The sequence below is a fragment of the Oncorhynchus kisutch genome, linkage group LG10 (assembly GCF_002021735.2).
Source record: "Oncorhynchus kisutch isolate 150728-3 linkage group LG10, Okis_V2, whole genome shotgun sequence".
NCBI classification, from domain to species: domain Eukaryota; kingdom Metazoa; phylum Chordata; class Actinopteri; order Salmoniformes; family Salmonidae; genus Oncorhynchus; species Oncorhynchus kisutch.
Genome location: NC_034183.2, coordinates 68,592,078 through 68,616,766, shown reverse-complemented (window position 1 = coordinate 68,616,766; position 24,689 = coordinate 68,592,078). Strand labels below are relative to the sequence as shown.

General features: G+C 40.0%; 1 protein-coding gene across 28 annotated transcripts in view; it reads right to left on the bottom strand.

The window, feature by feature from the left end:
* The window catches only part of LOC109876272 (uncharacterized), a 239,151-nt gene that overhangs the window by 23,122 nt on the left and 191,340 nt on the right, over positions 1–24,689 (bottom strand). For 2 of the 28 annotated variants that reach the window (XM_031834916.1, XM_031834923.1), the window contains exons 3-4: positions 2,109–2,162; positions 629–925 (exon numbers count right to left, since the gene is read on the bottom strand). In XM_031834916.1, coding sequence (XP_031690776.1) covers positions 629–925; positions 2,109–2,162 — 351 coding nt within the window. Of the gene's footprint in view, positions 1–628; positions 926–1,749; positions 1,800–2,108; positions 2,163–2,313; positions 2,364–2,482; positions 2,530–16,568; positions 16,580–17,459; positions 17,475–18,388; positions 18,482–24,689 lie in introns of those variants that run through there. The other 26 variants (XM_031834917.1, XM_031834921.1, XM_031834911.1 and 23 more) reach the window with 26 other exon arrangements.

Here is a 24,689-nt window from a genome sequence, read left to right as displayed (position 1 = left end):
TAAATAGTCACCAACTAAAGGGGCAAGCTACAGCCACTCCAACCAACCTTCATCCTAGTGCCATAGCACATTCACCACAACTAGACTGACACCTATCAATGTTTATACAATTGGCCTAAATGGTTTATTCTACAGTGGGTGACAGTGACACAAATGTTGATTGTTACAGTGAACGGCAATTAGCAATGACTACGTTTTAATGCATTTATTGTTTAATTTGCCGGAAGGTGTCAGGTAATTTAGGTGTTACTAAATGATTTAGGTGTTACTAAATTACTGCATGCGCGTTGATAACAATTGTAATATGTAGGCATCAAAATTATTGTACCCTAGGCTGTATAGTCCATAATTTCAGCAGTGGAATTTTCTAGCAAAAACATGTGCAATTTTTAAGTCTTATTCAGATTTCATAAGCTTATTGCCTTCAATATTTTGATTTCTAAAAATGTGTCTTTCAACAAAACTAAACATAAAATTACCAGCAAATTATGATTATCACAGAGGCTGTTTTTTAACGAAATTAGTAGATTAATAGGCTACATGGATATAAATACATTAAACTCAATAATATATTATTATTATTTTTTTGTGACATATGTTATTAAATGGATAAACAAATACATCTTACGTTGTTTTTTCACTGATACTTTCTTTGATCCAGCAGAATGTTCCACGGCGCATTCAAATTTTTTACTGTCCCAGTCTGCTCTCTTTACACGGAGTTGACTGACTCCCATGTAGCTTCCACCGGTTTGGACCGCAGGGTACTGAACGAAATCAGTCAGGGAATTCCCGCCTTCTTCATTCCATTTGAAGGTGAGGGAGGCAGGCGTGAAGCCAGTGGCAATGCAACCCAGAGTCATCATATCTCCGGTCCCGGAGCCACATTGCGCAAGAGGGAACAAAGTCGGAGCAGTTGATGAGGCTGTAAGATAAATAATGTGTTACAAATACTCCATAAAGCCCAACAGTTTTATAGAATACACCATGAAAAAATAAATACATAAATCAACCAACACTGACCAAATAAAATAGTTAACAATTCTGAGGACCTATTCTATTTTACATCGTCGGGTTATTTAACATTCATTTAGTAGGCTAGGTTTAATACAGGATGATTTATTACCAGGGTAGGATATTGTTCACTACAAATACATGCACATAGGTTACACCGAGTTGAATGTGTTATCAAAAACGTAAAATACAATATCCACTGTTAAAAGACAGGTAGTTAAGACTGTAGGCTATATACGTGTTGATTACTTTAAACATAAATATTTGTATTGATTAAATATTTGTCCTTACATTTAAGCGATAATTTTCCACTATGAACTATACCTTGCATCAACCAAAATTAGATTCTTACCTGAAACGGTTACTATTGTACCCTGACCCCAGTAGTCAAAAGCAGCGTAGCACTGTGTTCAATTACCTTGACAAGTGGTATAAAAGCATTCTCCCCAGGTTCTATACCCTCTTATTCCCATTCTTAACCAAAATGCGCAAAAGGAACACAGTTATTTTGTACACTTTCTGATATTTACGTTTACTGTAATGTTAGGTTATGATGTTTTACTTGAAGTTTGTTTGGCACACTTTACTTCAAATAGGCTTCATTATAGACATGTATCTTAATTCCATTGCAGATTAAAAGTGACAAACCTTTAATATAATAACCTAAAGCAGAAGAATATAAACGGCTTCAAAATGTATTTGTAAGATTACAGCATTTTCAATTGAAAGTCTCACCTGATGAAACAGTAACCATTGTCCCTTTCCCCCAGTAGTCAAAACGGTAGTCACAGTGCAAATAACCAATACAGGCTATGCACAAAAACCTGTGCCAATGTATTTCGATATTTAATATCATCCATCATACTTTTTAAAGGTTCGTTTTAAAATCACATCAATGAATTTCAGTTGTTTCTGTCCAGATTATGAATACGCCTTTGTTATAGAGTAGGCCTACCGTTACTGTTTTTGATCCTCAATTCAATTTAGCAAATTGACTAAATTAAGCCTAGAATCGAGTTGTATAAAAACCACATGTATTTGACTTTTCGAATGATCACTGACACATTTGATGAAATCATAATGCTTTTTCTTACCTGATGAAACGGTAACCATTGTGCCTTTTCCCCAGTAGTCAAAAGCATTGTCACAGTGCAATCTTTCAATACGTGCAACGCACAAAAACTACCGCAAGTGAAGACCAAAAATAAATATTTCAAGCCTTTAGGAGAGAGGGACTTTTAACTCAAACTCCAACCTCAATAATAATGCAAAAATAAACAGAACATGTTTTTGTTTTACCTGTGGACACGGTCACCATGGTCCCTTTCCCCCAGTAGTCAAAGTAGTTGTCACAGTGAATGGTCTGACCAATACTTCGTACAAAATCAGTCAAAATAACCTGAATAGTCACTAGTTATGTGTCAATAATGAAATAACTTCTTTAGGTGTGAATGTTAAGGCTACTTACCAGAAGTTATCGTGACTTGGGTTCCTTTCCCCCAGTAGTCGAAATAGTAATCACAGTGATAATTGTTTATCTGCCCCTAAACTAAAAACCCAATTCATTTCAAACTATTGCTTCATGAACTTTATTTTGTGGCATCTTGATGGTTGTCTCCTTCCCTGGGGAGATGCACTTCCCATCAAAACGGAAGTGTTGCATGAAGTTAACTTTGGATGAAAGTGTGAGCACATTTTTATTCCTGTCCTTTTAGAGAAAGCAGGGGCTCACTCTCAATCTGTTGTGAATGTTGATGTATGGGAAGCATCTTGAGCATCATCCTGATAGTTATTAATCCTGATAGGGTGTTACAGGAATTAAATTCCTACATGTTTTAATACCCAATTAAAATGAAACACTCTGTCAATTCCTAAGATTTTGTAAGGCTCTTATTTGCATAAAATGGACCAGTCTCAAAATCAATCAGCAGCATTTATTCTCGAGAGTACTGAACATGGTACAGTTTACCACAGGTTATAAACTGAAAATGACGTCATTAGTTTTCGAACTGTCCCGTCTCTTCTTCACCCTGGTACAAAGGCTGTATAGTTCTCAAGCCTTCCTACATCGTCTCTCCTAATTTAGATAATTTGTGACCCGAGCCAAGGTGTAGATAAGCATTCTAGCCAGTCTGCCGATAAGATCATTCATTTCTACCAAGGAACAGACAGTCATTGTTCTACTTCTTGATTATATTTACACACATTATATTCAGTACTAGGATAAAAAGAAAATTCATACATATACAGTAACATAATAGTATTCTGATTAGTCAGTCCTGATTGAAATGTATACATAATTAGTCATTATTGATAAAAAAAATCCCTTAACATAGGGCTATTTAATTCCAGATACTTTGGGTGTGATACCTTGGTGACACACAGGATTGACAATCATTGGTCAAAATCTCTGTTCCTTGTTTCCACACATTTGCTGGTAGTTGGTCGTGAATGGTGACCATCATTCCCGAATTTGATATGTATAATCTAGGTGAACGCTTAACACAGACATTAGGCCAAAAAACATTCATGGCCGACCATCACTTAATTGGTCGTCTCTATAGAAACAATTAGAAGACTACAATCATTCCAGTGCCCAAGAAAACCAAGCTAACATGCCTAAATGACTCACCCCGTTGCACTCACCCCTGTCATCATAAAGTCCTTTGAAAGGCTGGCACACATCAAGGCCAGCATGCCAGACACACTAGACCCACTCCAATTTGCTTAACACTCCAACAGATCCACTCAAGATGCCATCTCCATTGCAATCCATACAGCTCTATCACACCTGGACAAGAGGAACACCTATGTGAGAATGCTGTTCATTAACTAGAGTTCAGCATTCAATACCATTGTTCCCTCCAAGCTCGGGCCCTGGGTCTAGACTGGATACTGGACTTCCTGACAGGCAGACCACAGGCTACAACAGCTGAGGATTGGCAACAACTCCTCCACTACACTGACTCTCAAAAATACCTCCACTACACTGACTCTTAACACGGGGCCAGACACGACACCAACTCCATCAACAAGTTTTCAAATGACACCACGGTTGTAGGCCTGATCAACAACAGTGATGAGACAAGGGAAGAGGTAAGATACCTAGCAGTGCGTTTCCAGGACAACAACCTATCCTTCAATATCAGCAAAAAGAAAGAGGTGCTTGTCAACTTCAGGAAGCAGGGAGAAGGATATGCCCAATCCACATCGATGGGAGTGCTGTGGCGAGAGTCAGTGACTTCAAGTTCCTCTGCATCCAAATCACAGAGAACCTGACATGGACACACAACAACATCACTCTGGTCAAGGAGGAGCAACAGCTCCTCTACTTCCAAAGGCAGATGCAGAAACTTGGCATGTCCTCCCCGGATACTCTCCAACCTCTACTGCTGCACCATTGAGAGCATCTTGACCGGCTGCATCACAACCTGGTATGGAAATTGCTCCGCTCTCGACCACAAGGACCTTCAACAGGTGGTGAAGACGTCCCTGTCCATCACTGGTGCCGTGCTCCCACCTGTAAAGTACATGAACTTCAAGCGGTACCTGAGGAAGGCACATAACATCATCAAGGACCCCACATACCCAGCCACAGACTGTTCAGGCCTTTACTGTTTGGCAGACGGCATCGGAGCATCGAGTCTCGGGGCTCAGAGACAACTTTTACCCACACGCTATCAGACTGCTGAACACCTGAACCAGGACGACCACCTCTACACCAACAGTTTATTTGCATGGACTTTTCACAACCTTTGAAGACATGCACTCGCTCACTCATCCACTCACATGCCCACACAGTCTGTTTTTTCCTGCTACCGAACGGCAAGCATACCAGAGTGCCAAGTCTGGGACCAAAAGGCTCCTGAACAGCTCTACCACAAAGCTATGAGACTGCTGAACAGTTCATTAAACAGCTTCCCGGACTTTCTGCTTTTCACCACCTACCTACATGTAGATAATACTTCAATCAATCACCTAACCAAACCTACATGTACATATTACCCTTAATCAATCACCCCAACTATCTTGTACCCCAGTACACTGACTCGGTACTTGTACTCGTTGTATATAGCCTGTTATTGATATTTTATTGTGATATTATATTGTGTTACTATTGTCTTTTGATCTATTTGTTAATTTTCATACTTTTTAACTGCTTTGTTGTGAACTCGCTTGTAAGTACGCATTTCATGGTAAAGTCTACACTTGTTGTATTCAGCACATGTGACAAATTTGATTTGATTTGATATGCACTAACCCACAAACCATGACTACTGCTTTTGGACTTGTAAAATTATTGCACAAACTTACTGCATAATTCAACACTTTTCTCTCCGTACTCACCCTCCCCAGCACATGTAAATATCCTACTGTAAATTGTTTGTGCCTTTCTTGAATTTATATTTCTGCTAATTGTATTATATTTATATTCCATTGAGCTTTTATTTTTTGCATACTTACTCCTATTCTTATTACTGTCGTATTGTTGATAGGTGAACCTGCAAGTAAGCATTTCATTATACTGTGTACCATTTGTATCCTGTGCATATGGCAAATCAACTAGGGTCTATTTTTCTGAATTTCCACCTGACTGAAGTGGCCAAAGTTAACTACCTGTTACTCAGGCCCAGAAGCCAGGATATGCATATAATCGGTAGCATTGGATAGACAACACTTCGAAGTTTGTATAAAGGTTTAACTAATGTATGAGACTATAACACAATTTATATGGTAGGAGAAAATCCAAAGAAAAACCAACCAGAATCTTTTCTTTTTAGGTACCAGGCTCTTATAATGTAAAGCTATGGGTCCTACGCATTTCCAGCTGCCAGATTGCAATTCCTATGGCTAGATGACAACAGATGACAACAGTCTTTGTTCAAGGTATCAGGATTGTTTCTTCCAAAACTAGTAAGAATTTGGAGTTTTGGTACAAAGAGTCACAGTGGAAAATCAGTCTGTGGACACGCACTTCCTAATTTTACTTTTCTATTGAACATACTTCTTTCCGTATGAAATATTATAGTTTATTTACATTTTAGGGTACCTGAGGATTAAATAGAAACATAGTTTGACTTATTTGAACAAAGTTTAGTGGTAGCTTTTTGCCATTCCTTTGTCTGCATGTTGAACAAGTGGATTACTGAAATCGATGGCGCCAACTAAACAGGCTTTTTAGGATATAAAAAAGGATTTAATCTAACAAAATTACTATTCATGTGTTAGCTGGGACACTTGGGATTGCAAACAGAGGAAGATTTTAAAAAAGTAAGTGATTATTTAATCGCTATTTCTGATTTTATGAAGCCTGTGCTGGTTGAAAAATATGTTGTGGGGCGCCGTCCTCAAACAATCACATGGTATACTTTCGCTGTAAAGCCTATTGTACATCGGACAATGCAGTTAGATTAACAATTTAAGCTTTTCATCGATATAAAACACTTGTATGTTCATAAATGTTTAACATTACTATTATTTATTTGAATTGCGCACGCCCTCTAATTTCACCGGATGTTGTTGACAGGTGTCCGCGGGATACCTAGCCTTAAGAAGTTAAAACCTCTCTGGGATATGTGATGCTAGTGTCCCACCTTTCCAAAATCCAGTGAAAATGCAGAGCGTCAAATTCAAATAAATTACTATAAAAATGTAACTTTCATGAAATAACACTTGCAAGATACCAAATTAAAGCTATACTTGCTGTGAATCCAGCCAATGTGTCAGATTTCAAAAAGGCTTTTCGGCGAAAGCAAACGATGCTATAATCTGAGGATAGCACCCCAGTAAACAAAGACAGAAAAGCATATTTCAACCCTGCAAGCGCGACACAAAACGCAGAAATAAAGATACATTTCATGCCTTACCTTTGACGATCTTCTTCTGTTGGCTCTCCAAAATGTCCCATAAACGTCACAAAAGGTCCTTTTGTTCAATTAATTCCGTCGATATATATTCAAAATGTCCATTTATTTGGCGCGTTTGATCCAGAAAAACACTGGTTCCAATTTGTGCAACATGACTACAAAATGTCTCATAAGTTAACTGTAAGCTTTGTCCAAACATCTCAAACTACTTTCCTAATACAACTTTAGGTATTTTTAAAGTAAATAATCGATAAAATTGAAGCCGGGATGATCTGTGTTCAATATTGGAGGAAAACAAAGTGGAGCGAGCTTTTCAGGTCACTCGCCTCTATCAAAGAGTACACTTCTCTCTACCCTCATTCTGAACAGTGTTACTTCTTCATTTCTCGAAGGAAAAACCTCAACCAATTTCTAAAGATTGTTGACATCCAGTGGAAGCGATAGGAACTGCAGGAAAGTTGATTAGAAATCTGGATTCCCAATGAAAACGCATTGAAAAGAGAGTGACCTAAAAAAAAGAGATCTGGACGGTTTGTCCTATGGGTTTTGCCTGCCAAATAATTAATGTTATACTCACAGACATGATTAAAACAGTTTTAGAAACTTCAGTGTTTTCTATCCAAATCAACTAATAATATGCATATCTTAGCTTCTGGGTCTGAGTAGCAGGCCGTTTACTTTGGACACGCATTTCATCCGGACGTGAAAATACTGCCCCATGTCCCAAATTAAGACTGCATTGTTGGTTATGGGCTTGTAAGTAATCATTTTTCTGTACCTGTTGTTTTGTGACCACTATGTGACAAATACAATTTTCTTTTCTTTTGAGATCAGCAAGGATGGAAGTGACGTGGGCAGACTATTTTGTTTGTGTCAGAATCCTTACGGCACTGTTTTGGATGAGCTGTAGTTCATGAATTAAATTTGCAGGCAGGCCCCCCAGTAAATACATGTATTAGCTTTTCTGCATCAGATGTGGTGAGAGTCTTAATTGGGAAATGTTCTTCAGTTGAAAGAATGACATTTTACAGAAGTGACTTAGGTGGGCATGGAAGGAAAGAGACGGGTCGAATTTCACACTAAAATTAGGGATGACTGATGTGAGTGGGATGATGTGGCCATCTATGGCAGGGCGGATGCTGCAGGAGTTGGTGATCTGCTGGGGTGTGCTTATCAGCATTGCTTCTGTCTTGCTGCTGTTGAGTTGGAGGAAGTTGTTCTGCATCCGAGATTTGACCACCTTCCAGACAGTTGGACAATGTTGACAAAGCAGATGATGTGTCAGGATTTGTTTTAATGTTCACCTTTGTGATGTCTGCATAGCAGTGGAAATGGACACTGTGTTGTCTGAAGATCTAGTCAAGTGGGAGCATGTAGAGCAGGAAGAGGATAGGTCCTAACACCTACCCATCTGGGACACCGCAGAAAATGGTGGAGTCCCCTGATCTTGCCCCACAAAGTGTGACGTACTGCTTGCGGTTAGTGAGGTAGGAGGTGAACCAATGGTACCTTGTTGTCCGAAAGTCTCTCCACTTTGCTTAATTCAACATAGTTACAATAGCTACTGAATTACTGTAGCAAGCTATCCCGAATAATGTGCAATACTTTAAGATGGTTAGCATTCTGCTTCATGTAATGTAGGTTCAAAGATAGTTGAAATGCAGCTTTTAGCACTACCAAAGGACTCATGACTCAAGCTTGGACTCGAGGACTCTGACTCGATCACTAGGGACTTTACTCGGACTCAAGGTTTAGTGACTAGACTACATCGCTGCTGCAGGGAAGAGGGCTGGTTTGCTTATACCTAGCCCTTCTTAATGTCAGTCAAACATGAAATTCATGGAAAATATTGTGTATTGTGTTGACTAATTATGTGGACTGAGGGAGGGGAGGACATGTTGCCACTTTGTGACAGATGTTTACACAACATTGTGGTGCCATGTAACTTTTCTAGTTCCAGAGCTGTATGGCATGTAGTAAAAGGTTATCCAAGTCCTCAGGCTGCAGTATCTGCCATTTGTCATCCTTGCCTTCAGGGACTGAGTTCATTGGTGGGCCAGGAATTTACATTCTCTACCTAAATAATGAGTCAATTGATCAATTAACTCAGAAGCAAGAATTTGGTTGGTATTTGTTGTAGGACTAATGTTGAAAAAAACATTTTATATTCACTTTTCCTGTACTTTTCCTGAAAAACAGGCTAAAGACTGAATGCTTGTTGATTTAGAAAGTGACATTTGCACCCACTGTTTCATAACATAGTGGTGGTTTCTGAGGGCTCTATGCACCCTCAGTCCAGAGGAGGTTTCAGTTAGTGTGCCTGTGTTATGAGGAAGCACCTGTTCCCTCAGTGTGGTGAATGACATGGCTGGTTTCCTGTCTGTTACCTCTCATTACATAAATCATATCCAGTGTGGATACGTTCTACCTCAAGGCCAAAATGTTCCCACTTTGTCTGTTATTTTAGTTTAATCATCATTCATTTGTACGATTATCTACAGTATGTTTCTGTCCATCCATACATCAACTCATATCAACATCAGTTTTATGACGAGCGATATGACACTGTAAACGATAATGGCAAATGTAGGTACCAGTGTTCAACACATTATTAAAGACCTAGACCTTTCATTGCTACCTCTTATCATCAAGATAACTTAGTAAATTTTAGGCACATATTTTCAGACTACATATGTATAGCTCTCAGCTAAGAAAAGGGCCAACCTTTGATATTTTGATATTATCTTTGTAGGTGTCTTGTCACATGATTTAACTAAAGAAAAGAAAACATTTGTTTTATGTATGACTATGGCATTAGTTCTGTGTAATGCAAAGTTGGGTATCACTGCACTAAATATGCACTAAATCTATTTGGATTGGGTCAGGTATTGTGGTATAAGGAGCCACTTGGCACATCAGTCTGCTGAGGTTTCAGTAAGTACAGTGGGGCAAAAAAGTATTTAGTCAGCCACCAATTGTGCAAGTTCTCCAACGTAAAAAGATGAGAGAGGCATTTAATTTTCATCATAGGTACACTTCAACTATGACAGACAAAATGAGAAAAAAAATCCAGAAAATCACATTGTAGGATTTTTAATGAATTTATTTGCAAATTATGGTGGAAAATAAGTATTTTCTAAAAGCATCTCTGAAAAGTATCTTAACATGATACATATCCCCTTTCACATCACCAACCAAAATAAGAGTTTATTGCATTACTTAGGTCCATTCTCAGTTTGTTCAACATTGGATGATTGGAAGTAGTTTAGGGGTCCGTATCAGTAAATGTGCTTCCCGATAGGGCTATTTGGTTTGTTTTCAATATAGTCAGGACTAAGAGTCACTGATGTAGAGAGGAGTAGGCAGTCACAGGTTTAGAACTACTGAATTTGTTTAATCACCATAGATCAAAGTCGGACGAAACCCAAATGCTGTTGTGCTCAAAATATATATTAATTAACAAAAAGTCACAGGGCGATCCCAAAGTGCAAAATCTAAAGTACTCAAGAAATGGTAGGAGAGATTCATCTCAGGAACACAAGTAGCATTTACAATGACAGACAGAGACAAATGACAGAGGGAGTAGATATACAGTGATAGAGTGGGGATTGGAACCAGGTGTGTAATTGTAACCGATGTGAAATGGCTAGCTAGTTAGCGGTGGTGCGCTAATAGCGTTTCAATCGGTGACGTCACTTGCTCTGAGACCTTGAAGTAGTGGTTCCCCTTGCTCTGCAAGCGCCATGGCTTTTTTGGAGCGATGGGTAACGATGCTTCGTGGGTGTCAGATGTTGATGTGTGCAGAGGGTCCCTGGTTCGAGCCCGGCGAGCGGATGGACTAAAGTTATACTGTTACATAATGATGATGAGACAAGTCCGGGGTTGATGAGTGAACTGCGCTTGCCTGCAGTAGGTTCGGTAGCAGCTAGAAGGTCGGCGACGCAGAACGCCTGTGCTGGACAGGAAAAGACTACTCTGGACGGTTCTGACCTAGAATATGTGGACAACTACAAATACCTAGGTGTCTGGTTAGACTGTAAACTCTCCTTCCAGACTCACATTAAGCATCTCCAATCCAAAATTAAATCTAGAATCAGCTTCCTATTTTGTAACAAAGGATCCTTCACTCATGCTGCCAAACATACCCTCGTAAAACTGACTTTGGCGATGTCATTTACAAAATAGCCCCCAACACTCTACTCAGCAAACTGGATGTAGTCTATCACAGTGCCATCCGTTTTGTCACCAAAGCCCCATATACTACCCACCACTGCGACCTGTGTGCTCTCGTTGGCTGGCCCTCACTACATACTCTTCGCCAAAACCACTGGCTCCAGGTCATCTAAAAGTCTTTCCTAGGTAAAGCCCTGCCTTATCTCAGCTCATTGGTCACCATAGCAACACCCACCAGTAGCAAGCGCTCCAGCAGGTATATTTCACTGGTCACCCCCAAAGCCAACACTTCCTGTGGCTGCCTTTCCTTCCAGTTCTCTGCTGCCAATGACTGGAACGAATTGCAAAAATCACTGAAGTTGGAGTCTTATATCTCCCACTCTAACTTTTAGCATCAGCTGTCAGAGCAGCTTACCGATCACTGTACCTGTACATAGCCCATCCCCAGGATCTCTACTTGCACATCATCATCTGCACATCTATCACTCCAGTATTAATGCTAAATTGTAATTATTTCACCTCTAGGGCCTATTTATTGCTTACCTCCCTACATTTGCACACACTGTACATAGATTTTTCTAATTTTTTTTCTATTGTGTTATTGACTGTACATTTGTCTATGTGTAACTCTGTGTTGTTGTTTTTGTCGCACTGCTTTGTTTTATCTTGGCCAGGTCGCAGTTGTAAATGAGAACTTGTTCTCAACTGGCCTACCTGGTTAAATAAAGGTGAAAAAAATGAAAAAAAGGCTGTTGTGACACTAAGGTTAATTTGTTATTGACTGAATACTGTAATCACCTTACATGGTCCGTTTTCTGTTGTTTAGCTGTTTAAATAAAGATGCAGTCATTTGTCATAGAGGTAAAAGACCCATTGAAATATACATGATATTCTAGAACAGTGTTCAGGAGGAATGCGTGTGAGATATGGTGTTTGGTACAGATACCTTTGAGTTAAATGTTGAGATTTCACCCATTTTCCCAGCTATGTAAACCCCCATTGCCTTTTCATTTGAGTCATTCCTATAGCTTCCTTTTGTTTTTAGTTGCATGATAACTGTGATACCACCTCACCTAAACTTTTGTTTTTAAATCCAATTTTACCTTGTTACTGTGAAAAAACACCACCTACGTCCAGATAGCTAGAAAAAGCCAAAAGACCGTAAGTATCTAAAATGACTTTTAATCTATTGGTATATTATTAGAATCCCCATTAACTGTTGTGAATGCAGCAGCTACTCTTCCTGGGGTCCACATTAAACATGACATGATGCAAAACATTTAACAAGAACAGCTCAAGGCCTGAACTACACATCTGTGGTGAAGTGTCAGTCATTACAATCATTACTTATGTAAATGTATTAAGAAATGTCTTACAATACTGAGACACGGGCTTTCAAGAACACATCAATTTAGTGCAGTTGAAGGGATTTACTTCTAACATTCCATCAAAGTAACATCTCACCACTAATCTTCAGAGAAAAGGTACATTAAATTGAATACAAACATAAAAACACAGAATTTGAATTTTATTTGGATTAAAATCATCAGTCACTATCATCTCTGTTAGTGCATACTTTACATTCTGTATATCTGGAGTGTTTCTGGTTCACACAAACGGACATGACCTTAGTCACAGACACTAGCTCCCACTTTTCAAATGGACCACAGATTTTAAACCTAAAAGACTGACCTGTTATTAATCCTATGTGGATCAAAACTAGAGGAACACATTTAATAAAATCTTTGGCAAATGTACAATATGGATTATAGCATACTGCACACATTGGTTCCAAAATATTTTATTTTATTTTATTTGAAATATACATTCTTGAATACAATGTAGCAGTAACATGTATATTATTTGCAGTACTACCTGGTAATTTGTCATGTTTTAAATGGGCTTTGTTTAACAACAAATAATTTCTACCATTACAGGTGCTTAATCCCTTCTCCATTGCAAATGATAAGGACAAATAAAAACCACAGTACAGTCATTGCATATAACATCTGACATACAGACTAGCAACTGATAGCAGATTGTAATTCAACTGTGTCAATCATGTATAAAATATACATCTTTGCCTGCTTTAAAAGGTCCAACAGTCTGAACAACCCTGAAGTTATCTGGAAGGGAGTTCCATAGGTATAGTATGAGAGAGGAAAATGCAGAGTCCCCCATTGTGAGGAGCCTGGTCCTGGGGGCATGAAGGAGTATAAGCATAGCTTGAATGTAAGGTGCGTGGAGGTTCATAGGGGGAGAGCAGGTCTGACAGGTAGGCGGGTCCCCGATGCCATTTTGGGGTTTGTAGAGGAGCAGGAGGAACAGGTAGCCAATGGAGATCAACAAGGATGGGAGTGATGTGGGCAGATTTTTTAGTTTGTGCCAGTATCCTTGCGGCACTGTTTTGGATGAGCTGTAGTTTATGAATTAAATTTGCAGGCAGGCCCCCCAGTAAATGCATGTGTTAGCTTTTCTGCGTCAGATGTGGTGAGTGAGGGTCTTAGTCGGGAGATGTTCTTCAGGTGAAAGAATGACGTATGACATAAGAGACTGCAGGAGTTGGTGATCTGCAGGGGTGTGCTTATCAGCATTGCTTCTGTCTTGCTGCTGTTGAGTTGGAGGAGGTTGTTCTGCATCTGAGATTTGACCTCTTCCAGACAGTTGGACAATGTTGACAAAGCAGATGATGTGTCAGGATTTGTTTTCATGTTCACCTGTGTGACGTCTGCGTGGCAGTGGAATTGGACACTGTGTTGTCTGTAGATCTGGTCAAGTGGGAGCATGTAGAGCAGGAAAAGGATAGGTCCTAACACCAACCCAACTGAGTCAGGTTTCTAGGTCTCCTTGCTCGCACGCGCTTTTTCAGTTCTGTCCACAAATTTTCTATAGGATTGAGATCAGGGCTTTGTGATGGCCACTCCAATACCTTGACTTTGTTGTCCTTAAGCCATTTTGCCACAACTTTGTAAGTATGTTTGGGGTCATTGTCCAATTGGAAGACCCATTTGCAACCAAGCTTTAACTTTCCGACTGATGTCTTGAGATGTTGCTTCAATATATCCACATAATTTCCGTTCCGCATGATTCCATCTATTTTGTGAAGTGCACCAGTCCCTCCTGCAGCAAAGCACCCCCACAACATGATGCTGCCACCCCCATGCTTCACGGTAGGGATGGTGTTCTTCGGCTTGCAAGCCTCCCCTTTTTTCCTGGTCATTATGGCCAAACAGTTTTATCTTTATTTTTTATTTTTATTATTTTTATGACTCCAACCTAAGTGTATGTAAACTTCCAACTTCAACTGTAACTAAAGAAAACAATAAGTATTTTTTAAATTATGTATAACTATGGTATAAGGTCTGTGTAATGCACAGTTGAAAATCAGTATTTGATATTTGTAATCAGTGCACTAAATCTGCACTAAATATTTTTATATTGGGACAGGTTTTGTCTTATAAGCAGTCCGCTAAGCAGCCACTTGGCACAGAGTCTGTTGAGGTTTCAGTAAGTATGTGCTGCCATGACCAGTACTTGGGCTGAGGTTTTTGTAGTGGTGTGTATCACTGTGGCTGCCCCCATACACAGTGACACACACCATTACAAAAACCCACGTCAAATGCTCTCACAGTAAGGGTAATGTATTTATGCAACAACAAAAAAATCATTTGCAGTGAAAATTTGACATTTGTCGAAACATCTATGTGACAAATAATTTTACTTTAAAATGTCAATATGTTACTTTCTTATATTTTTAAGTCCAGACAATAAAAAGGAAAAGCATGAGACCAGCTAGTTTAAGATGATGGATTGTTTCATTTTAAGATTAAACAGTTGTATTCAACATCAGCCAATAGGTTGGAGTGGCAGGGTAGCCTAGTGGTTAGAGAGTTGGATTAGTAACCACAAGGCTGCAAGTTCAAATCCCTGAGCTGACAAGGTACTACTCTGTCATTCTGCCCCTGAACAGGCAGTTAACCCACTCTTCCTAGGCCATCATTGAAAATAAGAATTTGTTTTTAACTGACTTGCCTAGTTAAATAAAGGTAAAATATAAGGTGTATTTAGAACATTCCAGTATGATCTGTCATGAGAGGTAACCACATGTGCTGAGGTTTTTGTACTGGTGTATATCATTGTGGCTCCCAGTGTACACAGTGATACATGCCAGTACAAAATCTCATGCCACATAGCGACTCTGTCCATAGGACAACAATCAGTCGTATATTGCACAAATCTGGCCTTTATGGAAGAGTGGCAAGAAGAAAGCCATTTCTTAAAGATATCCATAAAAGGTGTCATTTAAAGTTTGCCACAAGCCACCTGGGAGACACACCAAACATGTGGAAGAAGGTGCTCTGGTCAGATGAAACCAAAATGGAACTTTTTGGCAACAATGCAAAACGTTATGTTTGGCGTAAAAGCAACACAGCCCATCACCCTGAACACACCATCCCCACTGTCAAACATGGTGGTGGCAGCATCATGGTTTGGGCCTGCTTTTCTTCAGCAGGGACAGGGAAGATGGTTAAAATTGATGGGAAGATGGATGGAGCCAAATACAGGACCATTCTGGAAGAAAACCTGATGGAGTCTGCAAAAGACCTGAGACTGGGACGGAGATTTGTCTTCCAACAAGACAATGATCCAAAACATAAAGCAAAATCTACAATGGAATGGTTCAAAAATAAACATATCCAGGTGAATGGCCAAGTCAAAGTCCAGACCTGAATCCAATCGAGAATCTGTGGAAAGAACTGAAAACTGCTGTTCACAAATGCTCTCCATCCAACCTCACTGAGCTCGAGCTGTTTTGCAAGGAGGAATGGGAAAAAATTTCAGTCTCTCGATGTGCAAAACTGATAGAGACATACCCCAAGCGACTTACAGCTGTAATCGCAGCAAAAGGTGGCGCTACAAAGTATTAACTTAAGGGGGCTGAATAATTTTGCACGCCCAATTTTTCAGTTTTTGATTTGTTAAAAAAGTTTGAAATATCCAATAAATGTTGTTCCACTTCATGATTGTGTCCCACTTGTTGTTGATTCTTCCCAAAAAAATACAGTTTTATATCTTTATGTTTGAAGCCTGAAATGTGGCAAAAGGTCGCAAAGTTCAAGGGGGCCGAATACTTTCGCAAGGCACTGTATATGTCTGGACAACGTGATAACCATGACTGTTACATCTGAAATGTCAGGATAGACCACCTTTAAAGAGTGCTACTGTATATCGGCATGGACAGGCATGTCAGAAAAACAAACACGATTGTCATACAACATTTTGGCTAAAAACAGCACAGTAGGAATCAGTATGAAATCAGAAACATTGGACACAATAGCATAATAGCAACCAATACTGGAACGGAGAAAATTAAGATTAGAATATGACCATTCAATTTCATAGCAGTGAAATGATCACCCGTACGGCTCCAGAGTGAAGTCAGTGTTTGCACAGTACAATCCTGTCAACCCTCATGTCCATGGAGAGGTTTTTGTATTGATGTTTATCACTGTGGCCACTCCCATACACAGTGAATCACACCATTACAAAAACCCATGTCACATACAGCCACAGAATCCTCCGTTAAACTCACTGAAACCTCCAATGTCTCCATGTGGACAATGTTTTTTACAATCCTGTCATTTACGACAACTATTGAAGCTCAATTCAGGCAAATGTTTTGAACACGTGATTTACAGCATACAGAAAATAGTTGTTCCTCAGTGTATGTCTTTTTTAATGTTGAGATATCTTTGTCTGAAGTAGGCCTAAAGAGTATGGACATTTGTTTGAGTTGATAATGTGTATAAATGTACCAGCATGTTTAGGTTAGCTGCCTATAGACAATCAGAATGTACAGTATATGTGTCTGTGTTCCTTTGGTGTCAGCACTCTCACACTCTGTGCTTGGTAGAGGTGGTAGGTTTTTCTCATGGACTGTATCATTGTGACCCGCTATATGGCACAGTGGTTTAACCCTGTACAAAAACCTCCCCACCACTCTGTGCAGGGCCAAATCTGGAATAAACATGTGCAACTTTTCACAGCAACCACAACATGATCTATTGGTTTTAATCTGATGAACAGAATGTCAAATTCTGTTTTACTACTTATTAATAACTATTTTATTAGTTTGGGCTTTCAGATTTTGCTCTGTCAGGCATTTTGACCATAACAAGGATTAAAGAACCTTGCTGGGACACTTTTATAGACAGTGATTAAGTTCATTTTTAGTTCTTATTTAAATAAAAAAATACAACTTTTTTAATTTAAAACAAATACATTCTGTTGTCGGAATCCAACAGTTGGAGTTGATGTTTAAGTGTTTTCTCTTGTATTTGCATATGAGATGAAGTAGGTAGCCATTTCCACTACAGTGGTTTTTGTTATGGTTTGTAACACTGTGCCCCCGTTGTTATCACGATGACACACACCCATACAAAAACCTCTCCACACACCAGAGACCAATACAATACATCTATCAGGTACCTGTCATATTTCCCTGGAGTCATCACAAATCTCTCTGATTCAATAAATTATCTTATTTTTACCTTGGAAATTTGTCTTTAGCCAGTTCAGTTGATCTTGTCAGATTTTATAAGAAATGAATGAAGAAATGAAGAAATGCCAATCCGTTCTCACTGTCCGTTGTGAATGAAGGATAGAGTGCACAGATGAGCATATATAATTATAAAACTTAAAGAGTGAGTTGTGCATCATCTCTTTAGATTGTAAAATAAATGGTCTTTGCACTACAGGAATATGAATGAGAATTTGTAAGAATGTGGAGTGTTACATAAAATAGTACAGTACTGGGACATCATACTGTAGAACAGTGGTATTCTAAGAAGGGGCAGTGACCCCTAGGTGGGCCAAAGCGGTATTGCATGTGCATATGTGGCATAGTTTTGACTGGTTTGAAGCAACTGCCCCAGCAATTTCAGTCACATTGCCTCTCGAGCACAATAATAAACAGCAGAGTGTTCTGATCTCAGACTCTTGGCCTCTAAGAACTAGGTGCTTGTGGAGAAGTCCTCAGTCAGGATGAACTGGCCTTTCAGGGATTCTGAGTAGACTGGAGCATCTGTTGAACCAGAGTTAATTCTCCCAATCTACTCCAGAGCTTTGCAAGGTTTCTGCCTTATCCAGGTCATATTGTAGTCTGTCATATCAAACCCAGAGATTTTACTGGACAATTTAACAGTTTCACCTGAGAAGGTGACTGATCCATCTAAACACACCAAACTCCCGCAAACATTACGGCGTTTATTCAATAAATTGTTAATTCAACAAATGCAATTATCCTGGTGAAAATGTACTGGCTTCATACTCACCCAATATTCATGCTAGTGTCAAAAATAAAAAACCCACAGGTATTCATAATCTGGTTTCTGAAATATCATATAACTTGTAAATATTGTATCAGTTGAATGATGAGTTGGCAACATGCTGCTTTATATACAGAGGAGGAAGGGAAGTAAGTTTGCATAGCTCGCCCTCTGGAGTTTGGCCACAGCTGGCACTGGTCTATTAACCTTATCTCCTGTAGGTTCACTTAAATATCACTTAAATTGTCTTACCATTTATTTATTACACAATGCTGCATAGGATCGACTTTTTCCATGTTATCCATCATTTCATTCCATATTCAAAAAGAGTGATATTGAATAGCAATAGAGATCAAATCAAAGTTGCCATAACACCTGGAATGTCACACCCTGATCTGTATCACCTGTCTTTGTGATTGTCTCTACCCCCCCTCCACTTGTCACCCATCTTCCCCATTATCCCCTGTGTATTTATACCTGTGTTTTCTGTCTGTCTGTGCCAGTAAGTCTTGTTTGTTCAAGCCTCCCCAAACTACCCTCGGCCAAGGAGAAGGCTCAGCTTATGGTGCAGGACGTCCTCCGGATACAACCCTTCGCTGCCTTGGCTTGAACAAACAAGATGAACTGGCACAGACAGACAGAAAACACAGGTATAAATACACAGGGGATAATGGGGAAGATGGGCGACACCTGGAGGGGGGTGGAGACAAGCACAAGGACCGGTGAAACAGATCAGGGTGTGACATGAAAATTGTATATGCGACCAATAAACTTTGATTTGATCTCCAGCACTATTCAACATAATTTTCTAAAAATAATAATGACTGTATTATATGTGGCAGAGATGAGGGCCAGTCTTTTATTACGGTAAAACAATACTTCCTTCATGGTGTGACTTCAGATTTCCACTAGATGATAGTGTTTAGCTGGTTTACAGGAGCTGCTGTCCTCAAGCTCCCTGTAGTTATTAGCAGTAGTAGCATCATGCGCTGAATTCTGGTGTTGCTGTGACTAGCGGCTCTGATGCCTGGCAGCCTGTTAGTCTCCAGTAGCAATTACACACATAGAAAGTGACCTGTATTGAAGTCAGTGGTTCCCAATTTTTTTTTTTACGTGGTGCACCTGATGGGATATCAAATTCTGCGGCACACCTAAAACTTCCCTATTGATTTATTTAGTGGTAACAACCTCTCTCATGATCCATACTGCAAATAATTTATTTTCTGTGACAAATGTTTTCTATCGATGAAATAGCGTTTGTTTGAAATATTTTTCAGTTTCTTACTCATGATGGTGAATTTGTGTGTACCCCTTTAAAATCCTTAATCGATTGACCTGTGTGTCAATGTAATTAACATAATACAAGAATCTAAATCTGTCAGTTTAAGATAAGAGGGAATAACTACACTGTTTGTATTCTGCCATATTCCCAGTCCCCTTGCCATGGTTAAATGCAGTAGTTTGCGCTTTCAGTTTTGCGTGAATGTTACCATCTATCCACGGTTGTAGAATAATAGTGAAGACATCAAAACTACGAAATAACACATGGAATCATGTAGTAACCAAAAATGTGTTAATCAAATCAAAATATATAATTCTTGAAAGTAGCCACCCTTTGCCTTGATGGCAGCGTTGCACACTCTTGGCATTCAGTCAACCAGCTTCACAAGGAATGCTTTTCCAACACTCTTGAAGGAGTTCCCACATATGCTGAGCACTTGTTGGCTGCATTTGCTTCACTCAGCGTTCATCCCAAACCATCTCAATTGGGTTGAGGTAGGGTGATTGTGGAGGCCAGGTCATCTGATGCAGCACTCCATCACTCTCCTCCTTGGTCAAATAGCCCTTACACATCCTGGAGGTGTGTTTTGGGACATTGTCCTGTTGAAAAACTAACCAGCTGCAATCTAGACTGATGAAAACACTTAGTTCAGGAATTTGACTAACATTGCACTCACTCACATATACAGTTACAGCAGGCCAAGGTAGGAGAGTCAGACATACACACATGCAACATCACTCACACTTACTTCCGGTATTGGAGTTGTTGGTTCTGTGGGTCGGGCAGATGGGGAACCAGCATCCTCCTCCTGAATCCTCCTCACGGGGGTCCTTGTGATATGTTGCCTCCTCTGGATTTGAGATCTTACCAATGCCTTGTCCAGCTCCTCAAGAAAGAGCTGTCTCTTCTGGAGATTCCCTCTTTTCCAATCTGGGTTCAACGCCATCCAGATGACAATTGCGTTGTACGCCGAGATGTCCAAGATGTTGAATATCTCAAGTTGCCAGTGTGGGGTTCTTCTTTTGCAGCTGCGGCCAGTCACCAGCTTGTGTAAATTGTCCACTCGTCCTTTTGTGGCATTGTAATCAATCATGATTTCTAGTTTTTGATGTTCCTGGCCACAGATTCTCCCATCCCTATGCAGCGTACTCATAAGTACCACAATTTTGCCTTTCTTTGGCACGTAGAACACTAGGGACGTGTCGGCCTTTAACACAGACGTAGAGGAATTGATAGGTCTGTTCCGTATATTCAACAGTTGAGGTAGTGTTCCTAACATTGTCAGCTTCCTCTTAAGGAGATCCTGTCCCAGCTTGTGCGAAATAAAAAAGTTATCACGTGATGTTGTGGCCAGAGTCCCTGTGTCACGTCCAGGAAAACCCACATCCTTTGGTTCTTCTCAGGGGCTCCTCCATCTGACTTTCCCTTCTACACTTACAAGTTCCGCACATATGACGAAGCAGCATCACAGACAGCCCAGATATTGATTCCACATTAGGCTTTAGACGATATGTACTGCCTGAAGAGGCAGCAGCCACTAAATGGCATAAGCTGCTCATCAACAGTACCGTTGGGCCCAGGGTTGTAGAACAGAGGAAGGCGGTCCACCTAATTATTCCACACTGACCTGATTGCAGCTAGCTTGTCTCTCTGCCGCCGAGCTGGTCTGGTGTCTTGGTTTTTGAAGCGGGTAATCCTGGAAATAATGTGAAAGTTTTCCAGAGACATTGTTGCACGGAAAACTGCCAGTGTCACGACTTCCGCCGAGGTCGGTCCCTCTCCTTGTTTGGGCGGAGTTCAGTGGACGACGTCACCGGTCTTCTAGCCATCGCCGATCCACCTTTCATTTTCCATTTGTTTTGTCTTGTATTCCCGCACACCTGGTTTGCATTCCCACATTACTCGTCTTGCATATAACCCTCTGTTTCCCCCCATGTCTGTGTGTGGAATTGTTACGTGTAAATGTATGTGTACTCCAGGCTGGTTTGCGCCGGGTTATTGTAACCCGTGTGTGTTTAGTTTGAGTGCCATGTTTTGTTCGCCTCAATAAAGGGCTCCGTTTGCTACACATTTCTGCTCTCCTGCGCCTGACTTCCTGCAGCCAGTTACACACTCCTCTACAGCCAGTGTATTCTGTGGATTCCCCATTGGATCTGAAAACACCAGCAGGGATAAGAACACCAAAGTATGCATTTAAATGAGTTTGGTCCATCTCCTTCCATCTCTCTCCAAAAACACGTCTTCCCTGCAAATTAGTGCAGTCTAGAATAATTTTCTGGGTGGTGTCTGGGATGAACAGTTCAAAAGAAGACTTTATGTCCTGAACATGAGTAACCACCATCCTCTTTGACCCTGGTTGCATCCTTATCTAATTGGCAGCCATGCGGGGTGGCTCATTCCCTGGGCAAGAAGAGCATTCTATTTCACAGTTTTTTGACATCCATATTTCTCCTTCTGCAGGTTGTTGTTGAGCTGGTTGCTGACAGGCTGGTCTTGGGGCTGGCTGAGGGTCAATCTCATCCTCTTCTTCCAACTCACTGTCAGACTCCAAATTGACAGATACATGATCCTCATTTTCAGAAAGTGGAAGATGCTCCTTCCACACAGACTTCTCTCCACACTGGATTCTCTCTCCCTTTTGCCATACTGATTGATTGTAGTAAGGAGCCACACATGCAAAGCTATTTATTTGTTGTTTCGCTCCCTCAATTTGCACCTGGCTGGGGTAGAGTGTGGGAAAACACTGAATTGTTTACAATGTATCGAAATAATGTATTGAAATAACATTGTGCAGGTTCCCACAAGATATTGTGTAGTTTCACACACTACAAAGGGTAAAGAGTACAAGAAAAGCGGGAGACAGGCAGGGAGACAGACAGGTTCTTGGTGCTGTGTTGAAAAAGCAGGCCCAGGGAAGAGGAAGACAGAGTGAAGGCACACAGCAAATATTTTCGTGAAATTTTTACTTGTTTTCACCTACACACACACACTTTTCCACTCTTTTAGAAACCTTGGGTGCAGTGGACCCAAACACCTCATGTGTAATATACTGTAAATATGTGTAGGGGGGTTGAACAGTGTGCATTAAATGAAAATGTGTTATTTTACGTTCGCACATCTGAGCTATCTTTTTTGCAGGTGCAGTGTAACAGTTGAATAAAATGAGAAAAAATAAGAAACCGGCACACTGCTCTTGATAGTATCACTGCTCTTTGATAAGCTTTACGTGTCAGCCTCACAGCCTTTGTCAGAGCTTTTGTGAGTTTAAAAAAAGCATCCTTATGTAGACCTAGCCCCACCTAGCCCCACTGGTACTGTATACAGCGATGTTTGTCAGACAAGTAGACATCCCAAAAATCACATAGCATCCCAATGGATTGGCTACAAGATGAGACTCTCATAAACAGCATTAACACAATGGTGTTTTCCATTTGTTCTACGACACCCACAAGTCTCACACAGGTAACCTGGTACCGGTTACATGTTTTTTATGGAAGTATGGAACTATTGTTGTGCCAACAAAAACAAAAGGAGTTAATTGTAAAAAATATATATATATATATATATAAAAATTATGAGCTTTCTTATACACTATATATATATAAAAGTATATGGACACCCTTCAAATGAGTGGATTTGGCTATTTCAGCCACACCCGTTGCTGACAGGTGTCATGACGTGGCCCTTTGAGGTGTAAATCGTGCCCCCCCCCTCTCACTCTCCTCACCATAAGTGTAATGACTTTACGACAGGTCATAAATACCTGGCAGAAACTGCCATGCAGTTTTGAGGGAGAGAGTCTACCAGCACAAAGAGCTTATCTTTGTTCCAAACTCCTAATTCCTAAAATTGGAGAACTAAACAATATTTATAATTTTGAGAATGTGGGAATGGTACGTGGACACTTAAGGGACGGTCATGTCGAGTGTGTTTCATTTGGTGACATCAGGAAGGACAGCAAACACACATCACTATGTCTCTTAAAGTGTACATTTCCCAGTTGTCAGGTTTACATATAAATACTGTGAAACTTATGTCATTATACATGAAATTATTTGTGAAAAGATGTAATGTAAAGTTAACCTAAAGGAGAGTATGGATTTTCATATAAAGATGAACTAGTCATTGGCCACACCCCCGTGAGCCCAGACATCACATTAGGCGTTATAGAACCACTCCTTTTTCCACATAGTATAAAACCCATTTCCTACAAAATATACATTGAATCAGAGAACGCCAGGACAGAGTCCCCACGTTGGTTTGGATACAATTCTATAGACCATTAGACCATTCAGCTGTAGTTTTGGCTACACGGCTGGAAATGGTTAAACTCTGAGACTATTGATTCACTACAGAAGGAGCAAATTCTAGACGGCACAAATTACTAGTCTGCATCTAGAACAAGAATACCGACAACCGCCAAAGTATCTAATCTATGATAACATTTCCGAATGGTACTCTGAAGTATCCATTCTAACCACATACAACCACGAAAGACATTGTGACTTTTGGGAAAGTTAACCAGAGACTATTCTGTCGACTCTCTCCAGCAGATGGACCGGTGACCACAGAGAGAGACAGCAAGACATACACTCGTAAATATGTGAATTGCAATTTATTTTTGAATGAGCAGTCGTTCATGTAAAGTATTAGCAATTCCTATCAGTGTAGTTATCCATTATGTATTTCCCGCTCTTTCTCAGTCCCCACCCCTTTCCTTTGACGACCAAGCTGTCCTATTGGCTTCATCCGCAAGGGACTTTTTATTTAGTAACCAATATCTACTGTTTGTTTGTAATGTATTTCTGTGATTATTTAGTTAGTTAGTAAATATGGAAACTAGGGTTTGTGCAGATAAACAAGAATTTTACGACATTTGGAATGAGACTAAAGAAGGTAACAATTCATATTTATTAATAATGGAAGACTGTAATTGATAAAATATAAAAATATCTGAAGAGTTAGTTTCGGGAAATTATAACTCTAACTCTATACATTTTCCTGTGGTGCCCTGACTTCCTAGTT